Source organism: Misgurnus anguillicaudatus, chromosome 4 (assembly GCF_027580225.2).
Source record: "Misgurnus anguillicaudatus chromosome 4, ASM2758022v2, whole genome shotgun sequence".
Taxonomy (NCBI): domain Eukaryota; kingdom Metazoa; phylum Chordata; class Actinopteri; order Cypriniformes; family Cobitidae; genus Misgurnus; species Misgurnus anguillicaudatus.
The window spans coordinates 13,273,942-13,300,656 of record NC_073340.2 but is presented as its reverse complement, the minus strand read 5'-3'; the positions used below and the strand labels follow the sequence as shown (position 1 = coordinate 13,300,656).

Below are 26,715 nucleotides of genomic sequence, written 5' to 3'. Positions count from 1 at the left end.
TATTCTTGCCTGGAGTTGGGGTTTGGGTTAGGATGTCTAAAAATGTAACAGAAAGTGATTCTAACCCCAACCCCAAGTGACAATGATAACAAAATAGGAAACAACAAGAAAACAATACATAAAATGCCACAGACATGAAAAGCTATTTATAGAAATTTGTGCTAGTAACACGAAAAAGACATTCGTGCTCAAGACATGAAAAAAGCTGAATGTCATGCCATGGACACGAAAAAATTTATCACATTTTTGGTGACTATAACATGACTTTCCGTGAGATCAGTCTGACACTTTCAGTTAAACCTTTAGTTTGACGCTGACAACAGAAGATCAAAAGGTAAGAACTGAAAGAAGAACAATATCTACTTTACTAGGTCTATATGTGTTGTGCAAACAAGGAACCAGGAGGTCAAATATTTGTTTGTCATTTAAAACAAATGGAGTATTAGGATATGTCTTTCTGCTCTGTTTGTGTAACATGTCTTGAGTTTTCTAGTTATTACTAATCGAATCTGTGCTCTAAGGGGTTTCTTTAATTGGACAATCTTCCATGAAAGGGGGAAAGCCCTTAAAGTATTTTATTCATACAACAAAAAATAAAAATGAATTAAAGGTTTTTTTTCATTAAGTAGCATTTTTATTGGCATGTGATCAACAAATCAAATTCAGCAAATGAAGTGACAGGTCACTTAAGTCAAGTGTGTGTAACATTCATGATGATGATGATGCTGCTGATGGTGCTGATGAGAGCGATATCAGGGAGGAGTCATCAGACAGATGTCTATAAATGCACAAGGACTCTGCAGGAACAGACAAACCGCTTCAGACTTCGAGAAAAATCTCTATGATATTGACCAGGATTTTTTTCTCTAACTTTCTAGAGTTGATTCTAAATATAACACTTTAATTTACATCAACACATATTGGTTCCATATGGAGATTTGGAAACTATCAGCATTAATGCTCACCATTCTCATGTACAGCGTCCAAAGTTTGTCTTTTACTCACTGGATTTCAGATAACTGGGGGGTGAGTATAATTTCATTTTAATCCTTATCATCATCATCGACGGAATATTCTGATATATTAAACCGAATAAATTAAACTGCACGTCTACCATACATTTTCGAACGTTTGCTTTAATTGAATCAATTCAATTGAATGAAAGGAAATATAATGCGTTTTCCAATGCACAATGAAAATGATTTGCTGGATGGTTCAGAATGATCCGATGGACGAGGGACTCGCCAGTCAAGCGGAGGCTCTGCTCAAGAGATCCAGATCTCATCAGTTCTACGGGCTAATGGGAAAACGCTCCGGTCAGATTTCATCATTACTTTGTGATATTAATAAAATATAATTTTTGCTGCTCTTTTTCCATCCCATTTTAGTGCATTGAGATCAGACTGTTTCATGCTGCATGTTAATCTTGAAACATTTTCAAAGGTCCAAACGTCTGTGACCACTCGCCTATGCTTTTCATAATTGAAAAGAGTAAGAGGTTGAACTGAAAAATGAATAAAAAGTATTTGTGGACTTCACATCACCACATCCTGACTAGCAAGGAAATCCGACTCTTGGATTAAACAAAAAATGATCAGAAACGCATCAAATTTGTGACTGAGAATTTTTGCATGATTGTTTTATTTTTCATTTAGGTTAAATTAATTCTAGTTCAAATGTTTTATATGTTTCTGATGGTGCATCAGACTTTTGGACACACTGCCTAATACAAACAGGAGTAATAAAGGATGAATTGTGTTGTGTTTTGTTGTGTTAGAGATCCTTCAGCCTGTGAGAATTGATCGCAAAAGTGAGTAACTCATGTGCTGTAAATTCACTCCAGCAGCAGAAGTGTAATAATGTTTACAAGTCTTTAGAGACTTGACTGATTTTTGGTTTAATTTCACCGTTTTCTCAAAGGGAATAAGGGCGATATGTTTGTGGGACTCATGGGCAGGAGATCTTTAGCAGGTATCTCTACAGTTCAATAACACATATATCAGTTTAATGTGCTGTTAACGCAAATTTTCACAGCAATTAAGTGCTTCCTAAGACAGTATGAGATGTAACATCGAATTTATATGCAGGTCCGGTCAGAAAAGCCTTTTCAGAGACCAGCACAGCGACGGACAATCCTGTAGATCTGAACAAACGATCAGGTACGACATTTATAGTATTGAAAAGTGTGTGTGTGTGTCAAGCAGATGTGTTTCACTTGCTCTCTCTCTCTCCCTCTTTCTCTATCACACCACAGATCTGCAGGAGGAATGGGACAAACTGCAGTACTACTGATGATCAATAAAAGATCAATGTGTTGTTAACGTTGTATTAAAGATTTCTGTGGTGATCATTATTAACCCCCTGTGTGTCAAAATACAGTTATTATAACTTGCACAAACTGTTATTTTTAATAACAGTTTGTAAATGTGTCTTGCAACTTGAAATAAATCTTTCAACACAAGAAACCACAAACAATTCATGAAGAGAATAAAAGTGTATTTAACAGACTGAAAATCTCATCATTTGTAGCAAGGCCGCAAATTTTTCACTACATTCAACCGCTAACGATTTTTTTTTTTTGCTTAAAAAAATTAAAACAAATACACCAGGGCAAAGAAATTATTTGACCAGGGAAACATCACGAAATCTGAAGCATCCAAAAATAAATAGCACTGTATAAAACAAAAGTGAGAGATTTCAGAAGTACGTAAAAAAGACAAAAATGACACTAGGAGGTCAAGTCCTTGCAAAATGGACATCGTTGATGGAGTCAATGTCTTAAAAAGATTTGACTTGGCAGTAAAGTATGAAATGCAAGAAAACAAGTACACTAGGTTCCTTTAGGAGGGGTCCATTTCAGAGAGCTGGGGTCTATTGTCTTGTTGTTGTTGCCCCTCTTGGTCTCTTTGGCCTTCCACTCATCAATAAGGTCCTTTAACATTCAGAAACAAAAACAAAGTTCAGCAATTCGCATCAACTAATTATCAGAATAGCTGTTGGTTGTACTCAAAGCTGGGCGATTTTACAGATTTTTTTTATTAATTCGAATTCAGATTAGTGATGCGCGGGTCGTCTCGTAACCCCCGTCCCCGCGGTTCAGGTTGGGTAAAAAAATTGCAACTTTATTGCAGGCGGGCTGGGGCGGGTCATTAAAAACAAAATAAAAAACATGTCGCGTCCAATTCCCTATAGCCTATATAAAATATTTGGGATTTTTTTTATATTTTATTAGGTTATTTGATAAGGTTAAATTACGTAGGTCTATGTGGCAATGTCACTTCCGCAACATTATAACTTGCGCAACGTAGCTTGATATCCCCAAACCTTTGGCCTCACGCCACGGAAGCGCCAAGCATCTCCCGCTGCCAGCCACAACAAAACAAATGGAGAAATAAAAGATGAAAGACGATCTGCGGAGGAAATTAAGGTAGGGAATTTGTTAATAGATAATACAAACACTGCTTTGTAAATGTCGAAAATGTTTATTATTATCCTATCTCTATATTAATATGAACATGCTGGGGTCTATGGTTCTTAATTAAGCATATGTTATTGCCACTTTACAGGGCAATGTAATCTAAGCTCTTTTAGGCTGAAATAAAGCCTCTTTTCATTTACATTACAAATGCTTAGTATGTCTATTTTAATGGTCGCGGGGTTGTAAAAATAGATACATTGGTGTGGGGTAAGCCAAATATTTCATAAAAGCGGGACCTGCGGGTTGGCGCATCACTAATACAGATGACTGAAACCATGACTTAAACCTCAGGTGGCATTTGTATCTGCTGAATTATAGCTGCATATGAAACATGTCAGTGCTGACTGCATTTATTTCAGTGCAGATGATTCAGTGCTGAGTCTGAGCAAACAATATGGTAAATATCCTATAGAAAAAATGTGCAATGTCCTCGTTGGCAAAGTGAACAGCGTGACTAGAAATGTATGATTCGCAAACTAATAATGACTTATTTGAAAAGATTAATTTTAAAGAATGGTTAAAAAAGATGTCCATCATAGCATACATTATTGACAAAATTATTAATGATATCATAGGAGAATGTTATGAGTAATTTAAATAAAAATAATAGTTGAATTGTTTTATTTAACATGTGATGTGAGATTATAACTGTGTACTTAAATTACAATAAAAATAGTGATTAATTGATATCGATACGTGCATATTGGGATATTTGTTTGCAGATACTGTATTGATTCTAAAAAAAATCTATATTGATTTTTTTAATCATACAAGATCCATGGCAGCTGCTTAGTTTTCAGTTTACATCCTGACCGCTAGATAGCAGTCTTCTTATCTCTAAACTTCAAGGGTGACAGGAAGTAAAGGTCTTTATGGAGGACTCTGATTAAAATTGTTGTGATGTCAGAAGGGGACAATACCGCCTCTTAATCTGCACTATCAAACCACGGCACTGCTATTTAGTGCAGAGATCAGCTCATCTGCATGTAAAAAGGCACACCCAAAAATGTAAATATTTCTCACAACTAGAAAGTTTAAAGAAATTTTAACATGCTATTTTGATAAATCATCTATATGATATTTTGAGCTAAAAATGTACATACATACTTTGGGGACACCAAAGATTTATTTGACATCTTGAAAATGTCTTGTGAAATGTCCCCTTTAACTCACCCTGGAGCAAGTTCACACGACAAGTTAAATATTTTTTGCTAAGATTTGCATATGGTTGTGTGTTTTTGATGACAGCTTTTCAAAAATTATATCCATTTCCCAAAATGAGAAATATCCCAGTATATCACCCTGGCTTACAGTACCGCAATTTAACGCAGCAAATCGCATCGCAACATGTATCGTAATGCCCGATTCTTGCTGAAAAATCACAGCCAAAAATCAAATACAAAACATTTTAAAAATGCCTGAACATTGGTTTTAAGTGTAATTTTCACATTTAGGCTACTATTATATTTCTAAACATGTCTAATTTCTGCATATATACTTTTAAAAAGTGAATTCATTTTATATTTGTACCATGTTGATAACTCTCCTTTAGTGCACTTGGATCAGAGCTTTAGTTTCTTTAACAAGATGTTCTTGTATCTTATAAAATACTTTTATTGTAAAGAGAATGTTACTGCAGTATTGTTGTAGTTATGTTTTAAGTTGACTAGTAAAAAAAAAAAACCGAAATTGTGAAAAAATTTTTTTTTGGCCATATCGCCCAGCCCTAGTTGTGTTGCAACAACAGTTTAAAAAACTAATAAAACTATTGAGATATGAATCTCCTGGTACCTGTCTCTTTAAGACCAGATGTTTTCCCTTCCAGTACTTGAGCATCTGTAGTGACTGTAGAGTACTGACAATGTCCACTGGGTTCACAGCCGTCTCCTGACTGATCTCTAAACACACAGAGCACACAAACCTTCAGTACCTCCAGAACTAGAGAGTGACCTGCAGCGTTGTGTACCGTCAGCTCTTACCCTTGATGGAGATCTCTTTGCCCTTAAAGTTGTACATGTAACGCAGGAGCACTTCCTTCCAGTAGCTGCGATAACTGATGAGGCCCAAATCTGACAGGGGGCGCTCCGGTGAGCCCACCTTCTCTTCCACTTTAGACAGCAGGTAACTGAAATCATGGCAAACACAGATAGTAAAGCGCACTGGAGGGAGTAGCATCACACAACATATTCTCAATATACAATTGTTTAGGTCACTTGTCCATTCCCTCAAAAATAACCCACAGAAGCGTTTACTAAATTAGCGTCTCCACCAGCAGAAGTGATAAGCTTGATGTGCCGCAACAGAAACTGAAACAAATTGCCATTTAAAAAAAGTGGAACAGTTGTGAAATTTTAAACATTCGCCTGAGATGGTTAAAATTACGAATTCTTGGTCTATTTCATGTACAAACATTCGATTGACTTTCCCACTGTACAGATACTGGTATGCCTCTGTGCTTTAATAATTGCACATGGAAGACCGGTCACCCCTGAGCAATAACACAAAATAATTGAATATATCTTCATATGATGTATCAGACCACTTCTTCATTTCATCCTCCCACTGGGCATACATGACCGGTGTTGTAAATATTTACCGTAACCGTTTAAAATAAATGTTTTGTGCATGCTCCCAAGCTTTCTACCAGCCGGCTATTGAAATGGAAGTCTCACACATACGTCACCTCACTTACTTCCGCGTTCGACAATAAGGCGGATACATAGAGAGAACTAACATGTGAACAGTCAGACAGTATTAATAAACAAACACTTACTGAAATCAATTAGCATCTTTCCGAAGCCCTGTCGCATGTACTGAGGCATAGTCAGGATACAGGACACGTTATAATTCAGGAACGAGTTCTTCTCCTGCACAAATGAAAGAATGGAAATGTGGAAAAAATCTGTTATGGTAAAAACTACGACTGAATCAATGCTTTTAGAATTTGATTAGTTATCAATAGAACACATTTATATCTCAGAAAATAATGTTCTGTTACACCTCCAGCATTAATAATCAGGATTTAGGATGTATAATTATGAGTTTGTGTAAGTTAGACCAGGACACACAAGTCACAGTACAGGAAAAGTGCCTTGAGAATGACATTACCTTCGAAAAATATCCCACCAGGTGACAGCCGGTGTTATCAGCTTCAGTCATGACATAAAAGAGAAATGGCTCCACATCATAATACAGTGTTTTATGGTCCAAAAACAGCTTGGCCAGCAAACACAGGTTCTGGCAATAGATCTTGTTATATATATATATATATATATATAAGAAAAATAACTCAATAACAAATACTTCCAGTAACTGCATGTTAAAACAAACATGGAGATTCGTTGCATACCTTGTTCTTTTTTCCATCGACCTCAAAAACAGAGATGGCTCCTTTCCTGTAGACCTCATCACCAGGAGGATGTTTCCATACACACTTGGCCTACACAAACATGTCAAACAAAAATTTTTTAGCTGACAGCTCGACACATGGATTCCGGCACATTTAAACCAATTCTGTCTGATCTCATACCATGTGTCTGCGCAGGATGGTCTGACTCTTCATGTACTTCAGGCAGAATTCACAGACGTACAGACGTCCCAGTCGGGCATATTCCTCAGGGTAGGGTGAGTGGTACCAGGTATCCAGCTCATAGCGACCAAACAGAATAGTTTTGATCATGTTATTGCCTTCTGTGATCTGACCCTGTAGACGCAGTTTCTCCTACACACAGAGAAAATCAAATCAACTCCACATAACAGATTTATGTATATAAAATATAACCGTCATGAACTTGTGTGCTTCAAAACATTGACAAAATTCACATTTATATTGCATTCAAAAGGTAAAGTTTCTAATTAATATCTTTTATAACATCCTTCTGCACTTTTTAACAACACAAAACATTTCAAGAGACTTTAGTGAGACTTTAAAGTCCAAAGTACACCCTTGGCTGTCCGCGTGCCCCCTGCATGATATAATTTTCATCATCAGGAGGGTCTGCTGGCGACTGCACAGCCCATCCGTGTGCAGTCCAATTTTTGGACGGTGCGCATACAACAGCGCATGCGCAAGAAAAATGTAAGAGACAACACTCCACTATAAACAACATACACAATTGACAGCATTTTCTAACAAGAACAGAAACATAAGGAGAATTTCATGTTCTTTGTTTTCTTGTTGTTTGTCCTACTTTGTTTGCAATGGTGGATCCGCTACTTTTCTTCATCTATCCTGAATATTTGAATGTCTTGTAAATGACATGATTCAGTGCTGCCTGGTAAAGTAATCATTTGAATAAGAAATCATTTGTACTGTTTGTGTGTCGTAAGCAGCCATCCGCGCATATCTACAGTTAAGTATACTTTGAAAACTGTGCAAACGCGTGTGGAGACAGTATACTCGGGACTTTAGTGTCGATCTGTTACACGCTTTGCTGTATAAGAAGAATAATGATGATACCAGATCTTCTGATGCTCGGGCCTGGGCCTTTCTGAAGAGCTCCAGATCATATTCACTTGTGATGTTCTCCAGCAGTGGTTCACGACTGGTTCCATGAGTCTGTCGGTGCTCCTAAAGATACAAAAATATATTTTTTTAACTCAATCACAGAGTCCAATTACACAAGAGCAGAGAAAATAAATAGTTTTGAATTTGAGGGTTAAAGGGTCACTCCACTTTTTTTTGAAAATATGCTCATTTTCCAGCTCCCCTACAGTTAAACATTTGAGTCCCCTGCTATTGAAAGTTACCAAGGGGACTATTTTCTGGCACTGCGTAATATCATTGCACCTTCTGCAGCCATGTTAAGGCAGCAAAGTCCTTGATTATTACGCCAGAATGAGAGTATAGTTCCTAGCCATATCTGCCTGGAAAATCTCAACTTTTCATTTTCCATCGGTCTTAGTACACAATGTAACTACAGAAGAGTCAAGTTTTAAATAGGAAAGATAATTCAAACAAATTCAATGGATTATGCTAAGCTATGCTAAAGTGGTACAACCAGACCCAGAGATCAGCTAAATGGATTTCAAAACGATAAAAATCAAATGTTTAACTCTAGGGGAGCTCAAAAATTAGCATTTTTTTTTTTTTTTTGATGTGTAGTGTCCCTTTAAGAGTGGCAGAGATCATCATAACGTAGATGAGAACAAAACTGAGGATGAAAGGAACAAATGAGGGCTCCATTACAGTTTACATTAACACAGAAAAACCATTAAACAGCTTTTATATTACCATATACTTTTCTTTTTGGTCTTTTGTCAGGCCAGTATCCCTTCTTTTTCTTATCTCCATTACTTTCTCCTTGTATCGAACCTGTCTTGGAGTTGGAGCCTGTGAAAAAACAAAGTAAATGAATACTACATTACCCATTTACTGTAATAAATAATGGTATAATGGAACTTTGGCAAGCATTATTAGTTTAAAAAATGCACTGAATTTATAACAATAACATTGTCTATTTTATTGTGGACATCATACAACTTACCATGCATGGACTATCATGATTTGTACACGGTAAAGACATTTAGTACCTGATGTCGAGTAGCATGTCTGTTCTCTTCATTTTGGCCCTGACTCCGTTCTTCCTCTTGTTTTTCACGCTCGATGGCTTTAACCTACACAAAATGACAACACATAACAATAAAGAACAGAGAACACGTTGTGTGCTACAATGCAGAAAGATGTCAAGTGAATACCACAATTCTACGTGAACATTTCAATAATTAAATACAAAATATATTGCAAGACACACATAAAGATAACAGCTTTATATTAAATTAAATATCTTACTGCACACATCTATCAGAATACAATAAAATATTCAATATAAAAAATTGCATCTATTGTAAAGCTGAATTTAGATTTTCGTAATTAGTGATACCAATAATCTTAAAACATACAGATATATCATCTATCACTAATTTCAATACACTCAAAGTAACTTAGCGTAGTAGTTAAAGCGTATAGATGAATAAAACAGCCACCTTGCATTCATCTGCTGAGAGGTTATGGTAGAGAGGGCAACCAGATATTGAGAAATGGCGCTCATGTTTCCCAGTCAAATGTCCTGTAAAAACAGGCAAAATAAAGAAAACCACGCAACTACAGTATATTAAATGACATATATTATTTGATTATTTAATGAAACCATTAGCAGTGAATGATTTAGCACATAATAAATTCTGGTTACCCAGAGAATTGCACCCAGGTGTGGGACACTTCATATTAAAGTTATAGCTTTCATGAAAGCGCCTGCGTTTGGGACGATGAGACGGATCACTGCCAGAGTCTTTCTGGTCTTTAGCCACGCTTTCATCGTGAGAGGCGTTGGGACTGGAAATGTCAATGTCTGATTCAGACGAAGGGGCATTTCCTGTGGGTGTCCTGGGTGGAGACTCATCTCTCTCCGATGCCTGTTTCACATCTGCTGGGGCATCTAGATGAGAAACACAATAAACATATTTACCACCATTGGTTAAGGATCAACCAGTTAAGAATAATCAATTATACAGCAGACACTTATCCAATATAAATTACAGTAGGGTTGTGCGAACAGACGATATTATCAGACATATGGCCGATAGCGGGCGTTCATTATGATAGTTGGTGATAGTTATTATCATTATCATCATACTTTCACATTAACATGCACATTGCATGTTTTTTGCGTGCATGAGAGAGCTTGTAATGTGCAGGGATTCCCATCTCACAATAAGGCATATCACCCAACATTACAGCACAGTTTAGCTAAAGAAAACAGTATGAGAAGCATGTGAATGTTGATACCCTGTGAGCTGTGACTGAGGCGCAGTGATGCTCGGGTCATGCGGGTGTTATTGCGCTGGTGGGCTTCACTGTGTGAGCTGTCAGTCTTTTCATGATCTCCAGAGTCATCAGAGTCAGCTGTCCCATCTGAACTACTGCCTGCTGTCCTCTGCACAACACAAACACAACAACACACTCCAGTCAGTAAACACACTAACGTATATAGATTTTGTGGAAATTTAAACGGCTGTATCGCTATATAAAAACGGCCTTATTGTGCAGCACGTTAAACAACATTCACAAACATCACTGGTTTATTTATATGGCGGGTAACTTACAGCAGCACCAGATGAACAGCGGTTGTTTACATTAATTCTCAAGTCCATATTCATAATGAGCGAATGGAGCAGTCTTTTAAAACATAAACCTTCGTGGCAGATTTGCAATTATCAATATCAGGATCAAAGTAATATCACCGTCACACAGTCAATGTTGGATTTTAATGCAAAATCTAAAGCCAGCCGGCTAACTAACGTAGCAATACTTTCCTATATAACAGGGAAATTACAAACAACTTCAACGCTTTTTGATTATCTTGTTCTGCAAATTTATTTGCCAATTACTAGTGCGAAATTTTCGATTTTTTTATGGGAAATAAGTTATTTGTGTTCATAAACAAAAGGCGAATAGCGAGCTAGCCGCTAGCAAGCGCTAAGGCGCGTGTTGTCTCACCTTCCTCCGCGGCATAATGATCCTCACACGAGCTGCTTCTTAACCGAGTTAAATGTGCGCTTAACCAAACCACTCTGTTCTGTAACTATCTGATAAAATCCTGCATCTGTGAGATCGTGAGTTTGTGTACTTGTGTTCTCATGAATTGTTCATTCTCTCGCGCGAATCGCGCCATAGAGCAAGAGAGCGGAAGTGACGCAGTCGCGTAAAACATGGCGGACGTTTTCTTCTTCTTCTTCTTCTTCATATGGCCTTTCATTCTGAAATAAATTTTTAATACCTAAGTTTTTCATGTTTTCTAGTATTAAGCAATCGTTTTAGGTTTGTGATTGCTGTAATAAATTTTATGTTAGGTTAAGAAATATTTTTTTAATATGCAATATACAAAAATGACATAAAAATAAAATAAATATGTTTTAAAGCATTTATATTCATGTCGCATTAAAAAACACGTACACAACATGTACAAAAAAATTCTTAATAATTTTATATTATATACATACTTAAACAGTTTATACTTCATACATTTTATACACACTTTTATATTTTGGCCAGAAAAATATTTTTTGCTATACGAGTTGTAAAATTAAAAATTTATTTGTTGCCCATGAAATATACATTTTGAAATATGAAGGTTAAAACCAAATAAATTTACATTCTACAATATACAGGAATTTTTATTTATTTATTTATTTATTTATGCCGTATTGGCTATTATCTATTATTCTGCAGGGATAATGTTAAATATTACATTTACAGTCATTCTAAAACCTAAAATTAAATAAAGTGTAAACGCATTAGAGGCATACTAGCACTGTTGTGTACAGTATATAATGTTTATAATTAATTTGCATTTTTTTGATTTTTTATTTATGCATAATTTGTTTCAGAGTTTTGGAACACAGAAGCTGATCAAATACCTTCAATATATTAAGTTGTTTTGGATAAATACATCTGCATTATACCCCACTAACCACATAACATCATCAGACCCTGTAAAAGATGGACAGATAACAGACAGACTGGTAATACTGTACTTTGTAATATATTTTTTAGTTGATGAAAACATTGTGTGTCAGGTTGGTAACTCAACTAATTATCCAAACTGAGTGTGTGTTTCATCAAAATTCAACTTTATTTAAAACTGAGTTAGACTTTGTGATGTTTAAGACTGTTCATGATTTGGTCTGCTGGTCCTCTGACCTCTTAAAACCTCAAAATTCTCACCCCACCTTCTGTGTGTTGGTCTGGGTGAGAGAAGAAAACAGTGATTTTCTCGAGTGTTCCAGCACATTTAAATGAGAAGAGTGGGGGTTGATATGTCCCAGCAGCTGATACCATCCATCCTAAAAATAGAGCAGCAGTCAGTCACTCTCCAAACCAACCAACCACGCTGAGTTTTCTCTATTCAGTTCTGACTTCTCTAAGAGTAAAGAGATCACATCAGCTAAAAACCTCTGAAAACATTTATACAGAGAAGCACATAAACTCTACAAAACATCAAGATGCCAAAGATTGTTCGACCGGAGAACTGGTAAGTGTAAATCTGACTGATTATTTAAAACGATAGAAGCCACATACTTGTGTTTCAGAAGGGTATGTGTGATTTTTTTAAAGTAAATACATTGAGCTTAGAATATTTGGTTTGTACATTGAATTAGACACTGATCCAAGGTTTAATTTTAAATGTGAAACACTCTTTTATTTCTAAAGCCAACCTGCTAGAACGCTGTGGTACGACCGGAAAAAATATGTCACCATCAACTTTTTGGTTCAAAACCCAAAAGATGTGCAAGTAGATATTCAGGACACAAAGATCATTCTCAGGTGACAAAATAACATTTCATTATCATATCATGTTTTTAGTTTGAAATGTTTATGATTATTTTTCTGTTTTCCAGTAAAAATCTTCCATAAGATAAATCACAAATGAGATCTCTGAAACTAATAGTTACTTCTGCTTCTCAGATTTTCCCACACGAAATCAACCCTAAAACCTTTAAAGTTTCAGAAGAGATCTCAAAAATATCTAATTTGTTTGTATTTCTGTTGTGAATGAATGAATGAAGTCATTTACTTCATCTAAACCCGAGCACATGTTCAATAATAATCTTGAGTTTGTGTTTCAGCTGTAAAGATGTGGATGACAACAATATCTACAATGAGATTGAATTTTATGACAAAGTATTTAAGTCTGTAAGTATTGCATCATTTGTTTTTGAAGCATGTGTTCAGAGACACATGCATGAAGCAAATGATCAAATATGTGATTTCTAAAAACAATTTCACAAATCCTTTTGGGGTTACTAACAAGTGTTAAACATCTAGTCATATATTTTATTCTGTGGCTTTGTTGAGTAATTCTGTGACTGATCCTTCTTGAGGATTCGAGAGAGAAGGTTCTGGATCGTACTATTAATGTGCTGATAAGAAAGTATAAAGACAATGTGGCATGGCCGAGACTTCAGAAAGACCAAGCTAAGGTATCTGAACCTCACTGATCTCACTTGGACATATACATAGTTCTGTTTCAACACATGATACAATAATCTGACTGTCTGCCCATCCATTATTGTGCCCTTGCAGCCAGCATGGCTGTTAGTTGACTTTGATAACTGGCGAGATTGGGAACATGAGGAGGAAGATGGTATGGCAGAATATGAGCAGTACATTGATGTAAGTGTTTATAGTAATTTTGTGAATGAATACACCTGTTATCACATCACTCAAACAGATATTTGTAGTATATGTTATTGTATCATCATCATAAATTCATACGTTTAATATAAGAACACAATTGTTTTTTTTTAAATCCAGATGATTAATGATGTTAAACAGAAAGGTGAACCTCCTGCAATGGATGACCTGGACGATCTTGTAAGTGTTTAAAACAATATAACAGATAGGTCTGCATTATATGCTCTTTGAGTTCAGTTGTAATTGTACAATACATTTGTTTTCATAGAGCGACTGAGTTTTACTCCGGCTCTCAAGCAGATCCTTTACAGTTCAGTTTTTGGATGTCTACAGTAAAGATGTTTCACGCTGCCCAACAAACAATCACAATGACAAGAAACAAATGTTGACTTTTAGTGAATGTTTGTTTTTGTTTGATCAGTGTTTTTTTTTTTGTATTTGTGTAAAATATCCTTTATATTCGATATGTAAGGTCATGTTTAATTACATTTTTTACTTCTGTGCTTAAACAAATCTCCTTTCCCCGTGAGAAATAACATCAGATGTGTATTATTCTATGCCTTTAAAAAAGATATAATCCAGGAGACGTATGATTGTTAATTTATTGTCATATGTTGTATAAAGTGTTTTTCTACATTAAAGGTTGTAAAGATTGTCACTGTAATAGTTTTATATGTCTGTGCAGATATTTAAGGGTATTTTTTTTAATACTTCAGACAAGTAGCATGCATTAACATCATTGCAAACAGACGATACTAAATGTTTTCTAAGAACTAACGTCTCATTTCTGTTGCATTTTTCCAATTACCTTTAAACAACTGACAATGTTGTATGAAGTTTCACACAGGTGTCCTGCAGAGGTCTCTAAATATATTTTGTTCGAATTTAAAATAGTAATAATAAGAAAAGTAATACATTTTATTATTTACATCTAACATATTACAAACACGAATTGTGAATTGTTTGGCAAGAAAATATTTATTTAAAAAATAATTCTACTTCATTTGACTTAGTTTGATCTAAATCAATGACCCACTGTTAAATATTTCTGTAGAAATTACAGTATTACTGGGATCTTTTTGCCAGTAACTTACTGTAGATTTAATTGTATATTATTTACTGCCAACAGTTTGTTTAAAGTTAAATTAACATTAAACATCAACAAGTCTTTATCTTTGCAGAATAAAACTAAAATAACGGCCTCATGCAAAGCATTCTGGAAACCAAAATCTGAAGGAAAAAAAATGAAAAAGGTTGATGAGGATTTCTGGTTCCCAGAATGCTTTGCATGAGGACGTTGTTTGGTTTTATTCTGTAAAGATAAAGATAACAGCTGCATAACTACAGCAATTTTTTACAGTGTGCAAGAGGCCATTGTTTATAAGTACGTAAAGAGGAAATCTACAATAATTTTTGGTATAATCCTAAAATATATTTATTAATTTTAACATTCAAGGTATTTTTATTGTTTTAAAATGAATGCAAGGCAGCTAGACAGAATAAATCATAAGGGCTCACTCAGCTTTTATAACCTGTGCAAACCCAGCAGGTCTGTTTATTGTTGTTATACATGAACAAGTGTGGCTCAACTCTCCTGATGTATAGCTCTATCTCCATCTTTATACACCAGTCGAGCTCTCTCTCTCTCTCTCTTTCTCTCTCTCTCTCCATAGATGCAATGCATTTTATACTGTACAAACTGTATATTCTATTCTCATAACCTACCCCAGTCCCTAACCTCAACCATCACAAAAAACTGTTGGCAGTCTTTAATCTATGAAAAAGTACCATTTTGTATGTCTTTTAGGCCATTCAGTTTACGGGACACTTCCTGTGGTTATTGCACAATAAACATGTCATTACACACATGCACACACACACCATGCACGCACGCACGCACACAACCATGAAAATTAGTCCAAGAGTATATTACAGTGTGCTATAAGTACTGTATATGATTGACAAGCTTATCCTGATGTTTTTTTTTAAAGATGTTATTTGTTTTATTTCAAATAAAATTACAACACATTATGGGTTTTTGTAATGTCAGTAATCTTTTGCTGCAAATCAAAATAGCTTTACAAGTCACCTTAATATTTTAACATTTTGCTAAGTAGTGGTTTAAGGTAGCAAACTAAATTAAAGCAAGCAAACTAAATTACGATAGCACACTATTTTTTACAGTGCATACATAACATGCAATACTTATTTATTTTTTATAACCATTGTTGATGATGGGTGGGGTTTGACTTGACTTAAAATTTAACAATCTCAGCACATGTTTATACAGACAAAGTTTCTGTTTAACTACACTCAGGATGACTTAATAGCTTACAGGGTCCAGATGCTTAAAACATAGTGATGAAACAATTTACTTTACCTTTCGTATTTAAGTCACTTTAATAAGTAAAGTGAATCTTTATTTCGTCAGTCAATGTGGATACTTTCACTCAAGTGCAATAAACTTCGAGCCAGTATGCATACTTGAAGTAAATGCATACAATTTCTCAGTACTTCACGGGTACAGATCAGTGCTCTGTTGCGCACGTTCAATGTGTAACCTTCAATGAGGAGTGACAAACATTGATAAGCTTGTTTGTGCAGTCTGTGAGGTAATAAGCAGTTTTCTGCTGAACTGATTCTCCAGGCCAACAACCGCATAAACAACATGTTCTGCTCTTTGGCCTCCTATATCGTCACAACCCTTATGGGGAGCAAAATGTACAAGAACATGTTAAGCATGTACAAAAGAGAGTTCAAGAAAACTAAGCAAAGCTGGTTAATATTTAATGCTCAGGATAACGATTATCCCGTGTAAAATATTATGCAAAAGGTTTTACACAAACCAATGAGAAAGGAAAGAGAAACTATTTTATGTATAGCAATTACTTTAATTGCAGTGCATTATCATTTTTTTCCACCAATACAGAAATTTGCTGCACATGACCTTGCAACCTGCCAAAACTATACACAGACTCTGAAGCAATACATTGATTTATACCATGTATACATTGATATACATGAAAAGTAAAAAAAATGTTTTCTGCAAATTTCTTTGAAAAGATAGTATTTTATAAAAGTATCAGTCAAGACATTGTCTACTTTAATACAATCAATACTGATATTAAGCTCCAGTATTAACCTTCTTAATCTAGTATTAATCTACTATACATTATCCAAAAGCACCATTTTATTTTGTATGAGTGGGTTAAACAAAAAAAGCAAACAAATGCAAACAAATCAGATTTAATATCATGTACAATTTCTTAAGAAGTTTACGGTAGAAGCATTTACATGTGTTTTTGTGTACAGTATTGAGTTTGGGAAGTACCATAGGTTTTATAAGTGGCTTTGATATGAATGATGGTGACGGGACTATAGTCAGCAGATCTATGTACAAAACATGTTTTATTATACCTGATGTTCAGAGCATGACTGAAGGACCTTTGAACACCTCATCTGAATGAACACTATATTTAATGAATGGAGCAGCCTTCACTAAAACCATTCACAAGATACTCAGGGAAGAACATGAATAATGGTTACCAACAATGGGATGTTTTCTAAATTGTAATTAGTTTTGAATAAAAGCTGAATAAATGTAAAAAAAAAAAAATATATATATATATGTGTGTGTATGTATATATATATATATGGGAAAAAATAAAGCAATTTCAAAGCTACAGTGCTTAAAGGTAGGATCATAGATATGTATAATAAAGGCTAGATATGTTACGGCGGATTCTCTTAAGTCCTCACCTGGCGGCCATCCCACCACAGGGCGATCGCCCACTCGTACGGTACCATTGTGTTTTAATGGTACATGCACTTCCAAACTACCACAACTTGCTCAAATCTCTACCGATTTTTTTTTGTATAAGTATGCAGTGTCATAGGTACATCCTTGACGTTTATAACAAACCAAATCTTTTGAAAAATCAGTAGAAAATTAAGCAAGTCATGGCCATTCAAAAGCACATGTACCATTAAAACACAATGCTACAAGTGAGCGAGCACCCTGTGGCAAGATGGCCGCCAAATGCGGACATTCCACTCAATTGGCCAGCAGCGTGGGCGAGACATCTAGCCTTTATTATACATATCTATGGGTAGGATAATAAAACAAACAGGCTTTTAAACTTTCACTTTCAGTTGTTAATGTAATAGCACTTTATAGATCGGTAATAACTGGGCAATGTTATGGTAATATATACGTAATTTCATGGTAATATTATTTTTAAACCACATATTACAAGAAATTACTGTGCAATAACTGACAATTACAGTGCAGTTACTAGAAAATAACAATCTAAATTGCGTTGATTTAAAGGTAAAATGGTATTAACTGTATTAAATATGTAATAACTGAAATAATAAATGTTTTACTTATTGCGAAGTAATATTTCAGTAATTACACCAGCCTGGTAGTGTTATAAGGGAGTAAAATGTTGGCAAGTACATGTTTTTTAAATGTTAATGGCTTAAAAGTAACCATTGTAGTAGTTATATGCTAAAATGTAAAGTTTTTTGTTTTTCTACGCTGTTAAAAATAAAGGTATTATGTACCATTTATAATATGTATCTTTGAACAACCAATATGTACCTTTGAAGTACTAATGTGCAATATTTGGGTACAAAGGTGTACCTTTTTTAAAGGGTACTGTCCAAGTGACAACTTTTGTACTTTTATTTCTGAGAGTGTACCTGTTGATGTCATGAACGGTGGTTCCTAATAATGTTCCAGAAGACTGGTTTTCTTTAATATATATTGCATGACAGTCATGTTTTTCCAGGGACATGCTGCTTATATTTGTACTTTATAAGCAACTGTTTTGGCACTTTGGTCGGGTCACCACCTGATGATCAAACTGGTTCCTAAAGCAACTGGAGAACCACTGAAACCATTTATAAACATCAAGCAGGGTTTGATTAACATGAGGAATAATAGTTTTGTAAAAATCAGAGAAATCTGAGTTCATGACAGCAGTGCTACTGAACCTTCGAACATTTGCATGGATGGTCCCAATGCCAAACTACACCCCTTAACTATTTACCATTCAGCATGTTTTTGATGCACCAGTATAAAACATCACGTTAAATGTCTTTTTCATGTTTACCTCTATAAAAAATCCAAGAAATTGCAGCAGGTACGAGTGCGGTGGGCAACACCAGTGCAGCGGCGCTCTTGCAGAATGACAGAAAGTAGAAAAGTAAATGGTTGTTTGAGGAAAACGTCACAGAGTCCAGAAGCTGCAGCAGTACCAAAGAAACACAAATACATCCTGACCTGAAGAGAGCGCTGTTGTTTCTTTTGCTTTCACTGTGGCATGACAAGTGAAGGCCGAGCCCCAGACCAAACAACGTGCCCATGTTTCTCAGCAGGCTGGCAAAGGGCGTGCTGTCCATGAGGACCCAGTCTGGATTGACGCACCACTTCTGAGCTTTCTCCAGCGTCCACAGGAGATCCACACCAAGACCCTTCAGGAGAATATAGAAGCCCACAGCGAACGACAGAAGAAACAGAGTGATGTTGAAGTATTTCTTCAAACCGGCATTGTAGATCCACTGCTGTCTGGAGAAGATTTCTGCCACAATAATACCTGTGAGGAAAAGAGCAACGGCTCTAAGAAGATCTGCAAGCAATTTATAAGGTTCATAAAGAAGATATCTACCTGAAATAACTCCACTGATAACTTGGTGTGGGAAATGGGCTGCCAGATAAACTCTAGACATGCAGACCAATAACTCCACAAAACCCAACAATGTCCAGAGCATCAACTGTAAAAACCTGAAAAACAGACATCGCTGTCAGATGTGATCGGTTAAAATGCCACAACATCATTTACAGTACACGTACACCTCATTCACACATGATTTAAAAGGCAAGAAGTTGGAAATTAAAGATCTGAATGTCCCGTGTCTCACCTGTAGTGTAAAGCAGGTGTTTCTCTGGCTGCAGCGATGGAAAGTAACGCAGTGACCATCACATACCCGACTCCTGCAGAGCCCATAGCGTGACCTGACGGGCTTCCTGAAATAAAACAAGCAGATGTGTATTATCTATGTACATAACAAACACCACAATAATGTCAAACCAAAGACTGTGCAAAATGTGATTGTTATCTGGTGCCATTTTTTTTCTGTAGACACCGGGTCAAACTGCTGAAACATGGCAACCAGTGCCAGATGCCCACACACATACAGTTTCAATAAATCAGGTTAAGAATAAATGGAGACCTGGCAGCAGTACAGTGTGTGTAATATTACTATAAGTGATATGAATATTATATAAGGATGACCCTTGAACTTCACCAAAATGATAACCAGGATCAAACTTATTTATACATTGCAGATTAGAAAAGCAATCTCACATAAGTTGCATAACTACATAACAAAGCAAGCTTGATTTAAATCATATGTAGTAATATGATGATCATTATCAATAGAGAAAGTACAGTCGACCAATCATTTTTCTGCAATAATGACACCAGTCAGTGTTCTGTTTATAACACCAATTAAATCAATAAATGGCAATGAAATAATAGTTTGAAATGTATTAGATTACACTAAAGAGTTACACAGTTATGCAGAGCAATAAATATACATGTATAAAGATAAATGTATTTGACCACAATCAAATATTATTAATAATAAGAATATACCTGGTCCAGTTTCACATGTGACTGGAAATTGCTTCAGTTCAGGATGTTTGACAGGACCATAAAACATGGTCTCATGGACCCACCAGTACGGCCGCTCACCAGATAACACCCTGCCAATGTCAAAGTTCATTATTATATAAAATTATTATTTTTTTTTTAATCCTAAAGCCAGTCATTTAATTACTATTCTGAATTATTTGCTACAACTAATGAAAACCACTATAACTTGCACTATAAAAATATCTTCTCTAACAAATGTGCTAAACAAATGTGTTAAATCAATTGTATTTAGTTAAGCTTGGTCAGGCATTAGCCTGGTTTAGATCATATCACTTTGTTTATGTAAATGAGGAAAAGTCATGTCACTTTCAGGTTAAATATGGTGTACCGCAGGGATCAGTTCTAGGGCCTGTCCTTTTGTCGTTATACACGTTACCTATAGGAGACATTATCAGGAAACATAGCATAGTTTTCATTGCTTTGCATCTGATACCCATCACCTCACACCCTAGCGAAACCCACAAGTTTTCTAATCTAACGGCCTGTATTAGAGACGTCAGTAACTGTAAGGCAAATAACTTCCTTATACTAAACTGCAATAAGACAGAGATAATTATTATTGAACTGAATCGCGTCAAACAAAATATGTCCGATTATAATTTGTCCATAGACGGCTGCACTGTTGTGCCATCTTCCACGGTTAAGAACTTGGATGTGATGTTTGACAGCAATCTATATTTCGACAGTCATATCTCCAATGTCTGCCGCACAGCATTCTTCCATCTTAGAAATATCTAAAAAATACGCCATATTTTTTCAGCTGACATTAGCTTAACTTAGAACGAAGTTACATTACATATACGTTATGTTACATATACGTCACATTATTACTCTACTCACTAGTATGGTTTAATCTTAGCTGCTGTACTCTGCTTCTGTTTTCTTCAGTTTTTATTCATGTAAAGCTGCTTTGGAAAAATGAAACAATTGTGAAAAGCACTATATAAATAAAACTGAATTGAATCAACCCTACTGTAGGTCATTACATTTTAAATCTCATGTTAACAAGAGCTTCTCACCACTTCAGGACGAGGTTCAGCCAGTCTCCCACCACAGCCACCCAGATGAGTTTAATGCCCACATCTCTCCTTAGATGAAACCAAAGAGGAAAAAACACAAAGAAGGTGGTGTGGAGATCTGCCACCGAGGAGACCCTGTGAAACAGATTGTTATAGTCTCCGTGCTCTGTTTGCAGATGGACAGCGATGTTCACACCCCAGCTGTGAAGCAGATCCATGTCTGCAGACTGAGATCAGGTCGACTGGACGTTGTCCGGATTCGTCTTTCTCCTGGAGCCCAGTTTTCTGCTCTGACTGGACTTTATTCAAGGCTAGATGTGGTTTTGTTTACATGCCCACTGGAGAACTCACATTTCCTGACCTTTCACCTGTGATGATACTGATGGGGCAAACAGTGATGAAATAGCAAGCGGACACACCAATCGGTTTGTCGTCAGATGTGTCTGCTGTGATGTCACCGTCATGAAATCTTATAGTGACACATTTAATGCAAATGACACTGTTTGGCTAGATCTGTCCAGTCTGTGCTGATCTTTAATCGTAGGAAGATGGACAGAAGAACAGACCTCATTGATTTACTGATTGTCCTCCTCTGATCTCTGGACTTGTTTTGTTTTTTTCTAATCCAGAATATCTCATGGGATTACTGCACATGTGATGCTGTGTGACTCAGTTGTATTTCTTTGTACTTGAGGCAATGAACCGAAGATCTCAACACTGGACTATCATAGAAACATGAGTGGTCGGAGCCAATGTTGTAGTGGACAGTGCTCCGACATATGGTGCAAACACACTTTCGGCGACCCGAGTTCGAATCCCGGTTTGAGGTCCTTTGCCGATCCCATACCCCTCTCTCCACCCTGTACTTTCCTGTCGTCTCTCAATTTCTGTCTTTCAATAAAAAAGTAACTTAAAAACAAAAAAGTAACACGAAAGTGAGCTTTTTTATATTGGGGAAGTGAAGGTGGAGACATTTAGTAGGTACTTTTAGGTTTTTCAGTCAAAGTCCACTATCCTGGCAGTAGTTTTGTGTAGGTCTACTTATGTAACACACATACACGTAAACAAAGAGATCCATAATGAATCAGAGATTGCTTAAGTAATCAGTCAGAGGAATCACAGTGATATGATCCTTGTTGTTGTATCATTCTCCTTTGAACAGGACGCTTCTGAATTGTTTGCCCTGGTTCTTCAAAACTGAATAATGACGTAGGCTTATAGATTGATCAATCAGAAGAGTGTTGATTGTTTTGGACACTGAAAAAGCCTGATGTTTTTACCTTACCCCCCCGCCCAAAAAAAGTTTTTATTCGTATTTCTTAACATTAGCAGTAAAAAATTTTAACTCACATGATCAAACAATGAACAATAATTGTACACTGAAAGCCCTAATGCTGTTTGTACCTAGAAAGTCAAGTAATCTAAACATTACTTAAAAATATTGCATTTTGGAATTATAACTTAAAGGTACACTCTACTTTTTTGAAAATGTGCTCATTTTCCAGCTCCCCTAGAGTTAAACATTTGATTCTTACCGTTTTGGAACCCATTCAGCTGATCTCCGGGTCTGGCGGTACCACTTTTAGCATAGCTTAGCATAATCCATTGAATTCAATTAGACCATTAGCATTGTGCTAAAAATAACTAAAGAGTTTCAATATTTTTCCTATTTAAAACTTGACTCTTCAGTAGTTACATCGTGTAATATGGTCGACAAAAAATTAAAAGTTGCGATTTTCTAGGCAGATATGGCTAGGAACTATATTCTCATTTTGGCATAATAATCAAGGACTTTGGTGCCGTACCATGGCTCAGGAGGCACAATGATATTACGCACAGCCCGATATAGACCAATTGGTAACTTTCAATAGCAGGGCACTGTTTTCGGGCAGTGCGTAATATCATTGTGCCTCCTGCAGCCATGGTAAGGCAGCAAAGTCCTTGGTTATTACACCAGTATGAAAGTATACAGTAGTTCCTAGCCATATCGGCATAGAAAAATCGCAACTTTTACACGATGTAACTACAGAACAGTTTTAAATAGGAAAAATATCTAAACTCTTTGTTTATTTTTTAGAGCGATGCTAATGGTCTAATCAGATTCAATCGATTATGCTAAGCTATGCTACCGCCAGCAGCTGAATGGACTCCAAAACTATAAAAATCAAATGTTTAACTCTAGGGGAGCTGGAAAATATGCATATTTTCAAAAAAAGTGGAGTGTCCCTTTAATAATCTAGTAAATATATTAACTTACAAAAACCATAAACTTAAAAATTCAAGTGCAATTAACTTAAAATGATCAATACTCACAAGCCATTGCGCCTGAAATGTTGAATTATTTATATATATTTATAATATACAGTAAAATGACTGTATAACTATAATGAGAATGTAATGAGAAATTTCACCAAAAAAAAATGTCAATCTAAATAACGAGCGTCCTTAACACATTACAGTCAGGTCATGCTTAAAATGAATTTCCTGAATGCATTAATTTGTTTCGGGGTTTTTTTAGACTGATGTGTTGTTGTGAGATTTATCAATCAGCTATAGTTTCTAAGCATTGAAACAGAATTGATTTGTAAAAAATATACGAAGCTGCAGTACAGAGTGAAGTCACAATAGTTCAGAGATTCAATACAGCATTAGTTCTCGACTAAACTTGTTTGTGTGTTATCTGCTGGACAAACACTCTCTTAACTCTGACGCTTGAGGTTTTTTCTGTTCTCCTCTGTGTTTTATTACACATGTGCTCAGAGTTCAAAGATCGATCTGTCCATGCGTTGTGGTGGTGGGCCTGTGAGTATAAAAGCAGAAGTGGACGGTGAAGAATATTCACTCTTGAAAAGCACCTCAAGCGAAGACGTTTATAACTTAGCTTAGATATTTAGTAAATATGGATGATGTGATGAACGCACTACACGGCTTCGGTGTGAGCAGCACGCAATATCTGCAAACCCATTACAAAGATGCTCAGGGCTGGTTTCTCTTCATCTCCTTCGCAGCAGACCTGAGGAACACCTTCTTCATCTTCTTCCCCATCTGGTTTCATCTGAAAGAATCAGTGGGCATTAAACTCATCTGGGTGGCTGTTATTGGAGATTGGCTCAATCTGGTCTTCAAATGGTAAATACAGTTCTTTATTAAAGAGAATATACAGGATTTCATTTAAATCACACAAATCTCATGTGGTTTTTGAAGGATCTTGTTTGGAGAACGACCATATTGGTGGGTCCATGAGACTTCATACTACATGAACAGTTCTGCTCCTCACATCGAGCAGTACCCCATGACCTGTGAGACCGGCCCAGGTACGTAAAATACACACACACTATAGTTCACTTTAGATCTTCTCATGAAGACTTTTATCACTCACTTGCTCGCTTTCTAATGCAGGTAGTCCATCCGGTCACGCTATGGGTGCTGCTGGTGTTTATTATGCGCTGGTCACCTCCATCCTGGCCATAGCACTGAGCAAAGAGAAGAAATCAACATCATCTAAGAGCCTGTAAGTGAAAAGCATGAAATGACATCATACTATTTGTGACTGAATCATTTCAAATTTAATTGCCATATCACAATCATATTGTTTTATTCAGATACTTGCGTTCATCGCTCTGGACGATCTTCTGGACAGTCCAGGTCTGTGTGTGTCTCTCTCGTGTCTTCATCGCAGCTCATTTTCCACATCAAGTCATCGCAGGGGTCATTACAGGTCAGTATCACACATAATCAGATGTTTTATATAATTTATTCCCTGTTATATGTGTCCTTTTAAATGCAAATGAGCAGATGAAATGCAAACACTGATCACCATAATGGTGGTTTCTTGAAATTGAAACTCAGTTGTGCTGTCAATTATTTCAAATTTTCTAGGTTGATAGAAACACCAGGGACCAATTATAGCACTTAAACATGGAAAAAGTCAGATTTTTCTTGTCTTGGGAGATTAAATGTCAGAAAATTTACTCCTGGATCCACATTTGAGCATCTGACAGACACTTTATCCAAAGCAATATTTGATCAAATTGTATGGGGCTTGAACTTACCATGAATGCATACCATCTATTTGAGGTTGTAAAATGATTTATTCTTGTTTGTACAGGCATGATTGTTGCAGAGGCCTTTAATAGACAGCAGTGGATCTACAGCGCCAGTCTGAAGCAATACTTCAACACTACTCTGTTCCTCTTGTCGTTCGCTGTGGGCTTCTATGTTCTCCTGAAGGTTCTAGGTGTGGATCTCCTGTGGACGCTGGAGAAAGCTCAGAAGTGGTGCATCAATCCAGCCTGGGTCCACATGGACTCTACGCCCTTCGCCAGCCTGCTGAGAAACATGGGCACCCTGTTCGGTCTGGGGCTCGGCCTTCACTCGCCGCTCTACACAGAGAGCAAGAAGATCAGCGGCACTCGGCTCAGGATCGCCTGTATCATCTCGTCTCTGTTCCTGCTACACTTGTTTGACTCCATCAAACCTCCAACACACACGGCCGCTCTCTTCTACCTTCTGTCTTTCTGCAAGAGCGCCACGGTTCCTCTGGCCACCGTTAGTATCATCCCATACTGTGTGTCCGGAGCTCTTGCTTTACAAAGCAAAAAACTGATTTAAGCTGAGACAGACTAGTTTTCCATGGATCATGCCATCAGTCTGAGGAACACCGCCAACATGAACAACTCCTGTTTCTTATATACAGGGATATGCTGATGACTACATAAAGCGCCGTTTTCGGTTGCACGGGATGACGTCGTGCGAGATGAAAATTGTGTTTTTATATCTTAGATCCTTTGGGTCTAAAAGAGAAAATCTTGTATTTGACAAAATTGGTTCTTTTTTGAGAACTGAGAAAATATAAATCTGTAAGAGGATAAATTCTGTTCTATGTAGGATGTGTATTGTTTTTTTAATGTTTTTTTTGTTTGTTTGTTTGTTTGTTTATGTAATATTCTATTTTTGGAAATGCTTTAGTTATTTTTAATAAAACACTAAAAATATGACTTGTTCGATGTCGTTTTATCTTATTAAAACACATAATGATGATGAGCAACATGACTGAAAAACTCTTAACATGAGGAAGTCACATCAGACTTTAATGAGATTGTAAATACCCTAAACCAGTGGTTTTCAAACTGGGGGCCGCGAGATGGTTCCAGGGGGGTCCCAGTTTTATGACATTTTATGAAATACATCAAATTATCATGAATTCTGTGTAATTAAACCTAAAAAAATAAGGCTACTAACCAAAAGCACTACTTTTTGTATAAATTTTTTTTTATTTTTATTAAAATGTTGATAGAAATG

General features: G+C 36.2%; 5 protein-coding genes across 5 annotated transcripts; 3 read left to right on the top strand and 2 right to left on the bottom strand.

The window, feature by feature from the left end:
* Positions 1-284: 284 nt before the first annotated feature.
* On the top strand, positions 285-2,474 carry LOC129421146 (uncharacterized). The gene is made up of 6 exons (XM_055176464.2): positions 285-1,026; positions 1,220-1,316; positions 1,778-1,810; positions 1,921-1,971; positions 2,088-2,159; positions 2,255-2,474. The coding sequence occupies exons 1-6, from the start codon at positions 931-933 to the stop codon at positions 2,290-2,292; spliced, it is 387 nt and encodes a 128-aa protein (XP_055032439.1). The 5' UTR covers positions 285-930; the 3' UTR covers positions 2,293-2,474.
* A 1-nt stretch (position 2,475) lies between these two features.
* On the bottom strand, positions 2,476-11,177 carry kat7b (K(lysine) acetyltransferase 7b). The gene is made up of 14 exons (XM_073866720.1): positions 10,977-11,177; positions 10,266-10,413; positions 9,670-9,915; positions 9,464-9,546; positions 9,011-9,094; positions 8,712-8,810; positions 7,938-8,048; positions 7,008-7,199; positions 6,828-6,917; positions 6,587-6,727; positions 6,260-6,345; positions 5,458-5,612; positions 5,270-5,376; positions 2,476-2,932 (listed from the first exon to the last, which is right to left on the bottom strand). The coding sequence occupies exons 1-14, from the start codon at positions 10,989-10,991 to the stop codon at positions 2,831-2,833; spliced, it is 1,659 nt and encodes a 552-aa protein (XP_073722821.1). The 5' UTR covers positions 10,992-11,177; the 3' UTR covers positions 2,476-2,830.
* A 1,158-nt stretch (positions 11,178-12,335) lies between these two features.
* ptges3l (prostaglandin E synthase 3 like) lies at positions 12,336-14,331 on the top strand. The gene is made up of 7 exons (XM_055176254.2): positions 12,336-12,510; positions 12,690-12,803; positions 13,106-13,172; positions 13,361-13,459; positions 13,563-13,652; positions 13,794-13,853; positions 13,942-14,331. Exons 1-7 carry the CDS (start codon positions 12,482-12,484, stop codon positions 13,948-13,950), a joined length of 468 nt encoding a protein of 155 aa, XP_055032229.1. The 5' UTR covers positions 12,336-12,481; the 3' UTR covers positions 13,951-14,331.
* A 2,212-nt stretch (positions 14,332-16,543) lies between these two features.
* Positions 16,544-21,753, bottom strand: g6pc1a.1 (glucose-6-phosphatase catalytic subunit 1a, tandem duplicate 1). The gene is made up of 5 exons (XM_055176313.2): positions 21,415-21,753; positions 20,336-20,445; positions 19,599-19,704; positions 19,346-19,461; positions 16,544-19,273 (listed from the first exon to the last, which is right to left on the bottom strand). The coding sequence occupies exons 1-5, from the start codon at positions 21,630-21,632 to the stop codon at positions 18,768-18,770; spliced, it is 1,056 nt and encodes a 351-aa protein (XP_055032288.2). The 5' UTR covers positions 21,633-21,753; the 3' UTR covers positions 16,544-18,767.
* A 2,489-nt stretch (positions 21,754-24,242) lies between these two features.
* g6pc1a.2 (glucose-6-phosphatase catalytic subunit 1a, tandem duplicate 2) lies at positions 24,243-26,411 on the top strand. The gene is made up of 5 exons (XM_055176312.2): positions 24,243-24,543; positions 24,619-24,728; positions 24,814-24,925; positions 25,017-25,132; positions 25,523-26,411. The coding sequence occupies exons 1-5, from the start codon at positions 24,314-24,316 to the stop codon at positions 26,023-26,025; spliced, it is 1,071 nt and encodes a 356-aa protein (XP_055032287.2). The 5' UTR covers positions 24,243-24,313; the 3' UTR covers positions 26,026-26,411.
* The last annotated feature ends 304 nt before the right edge of the window (positions 26,412-26,715 follow it).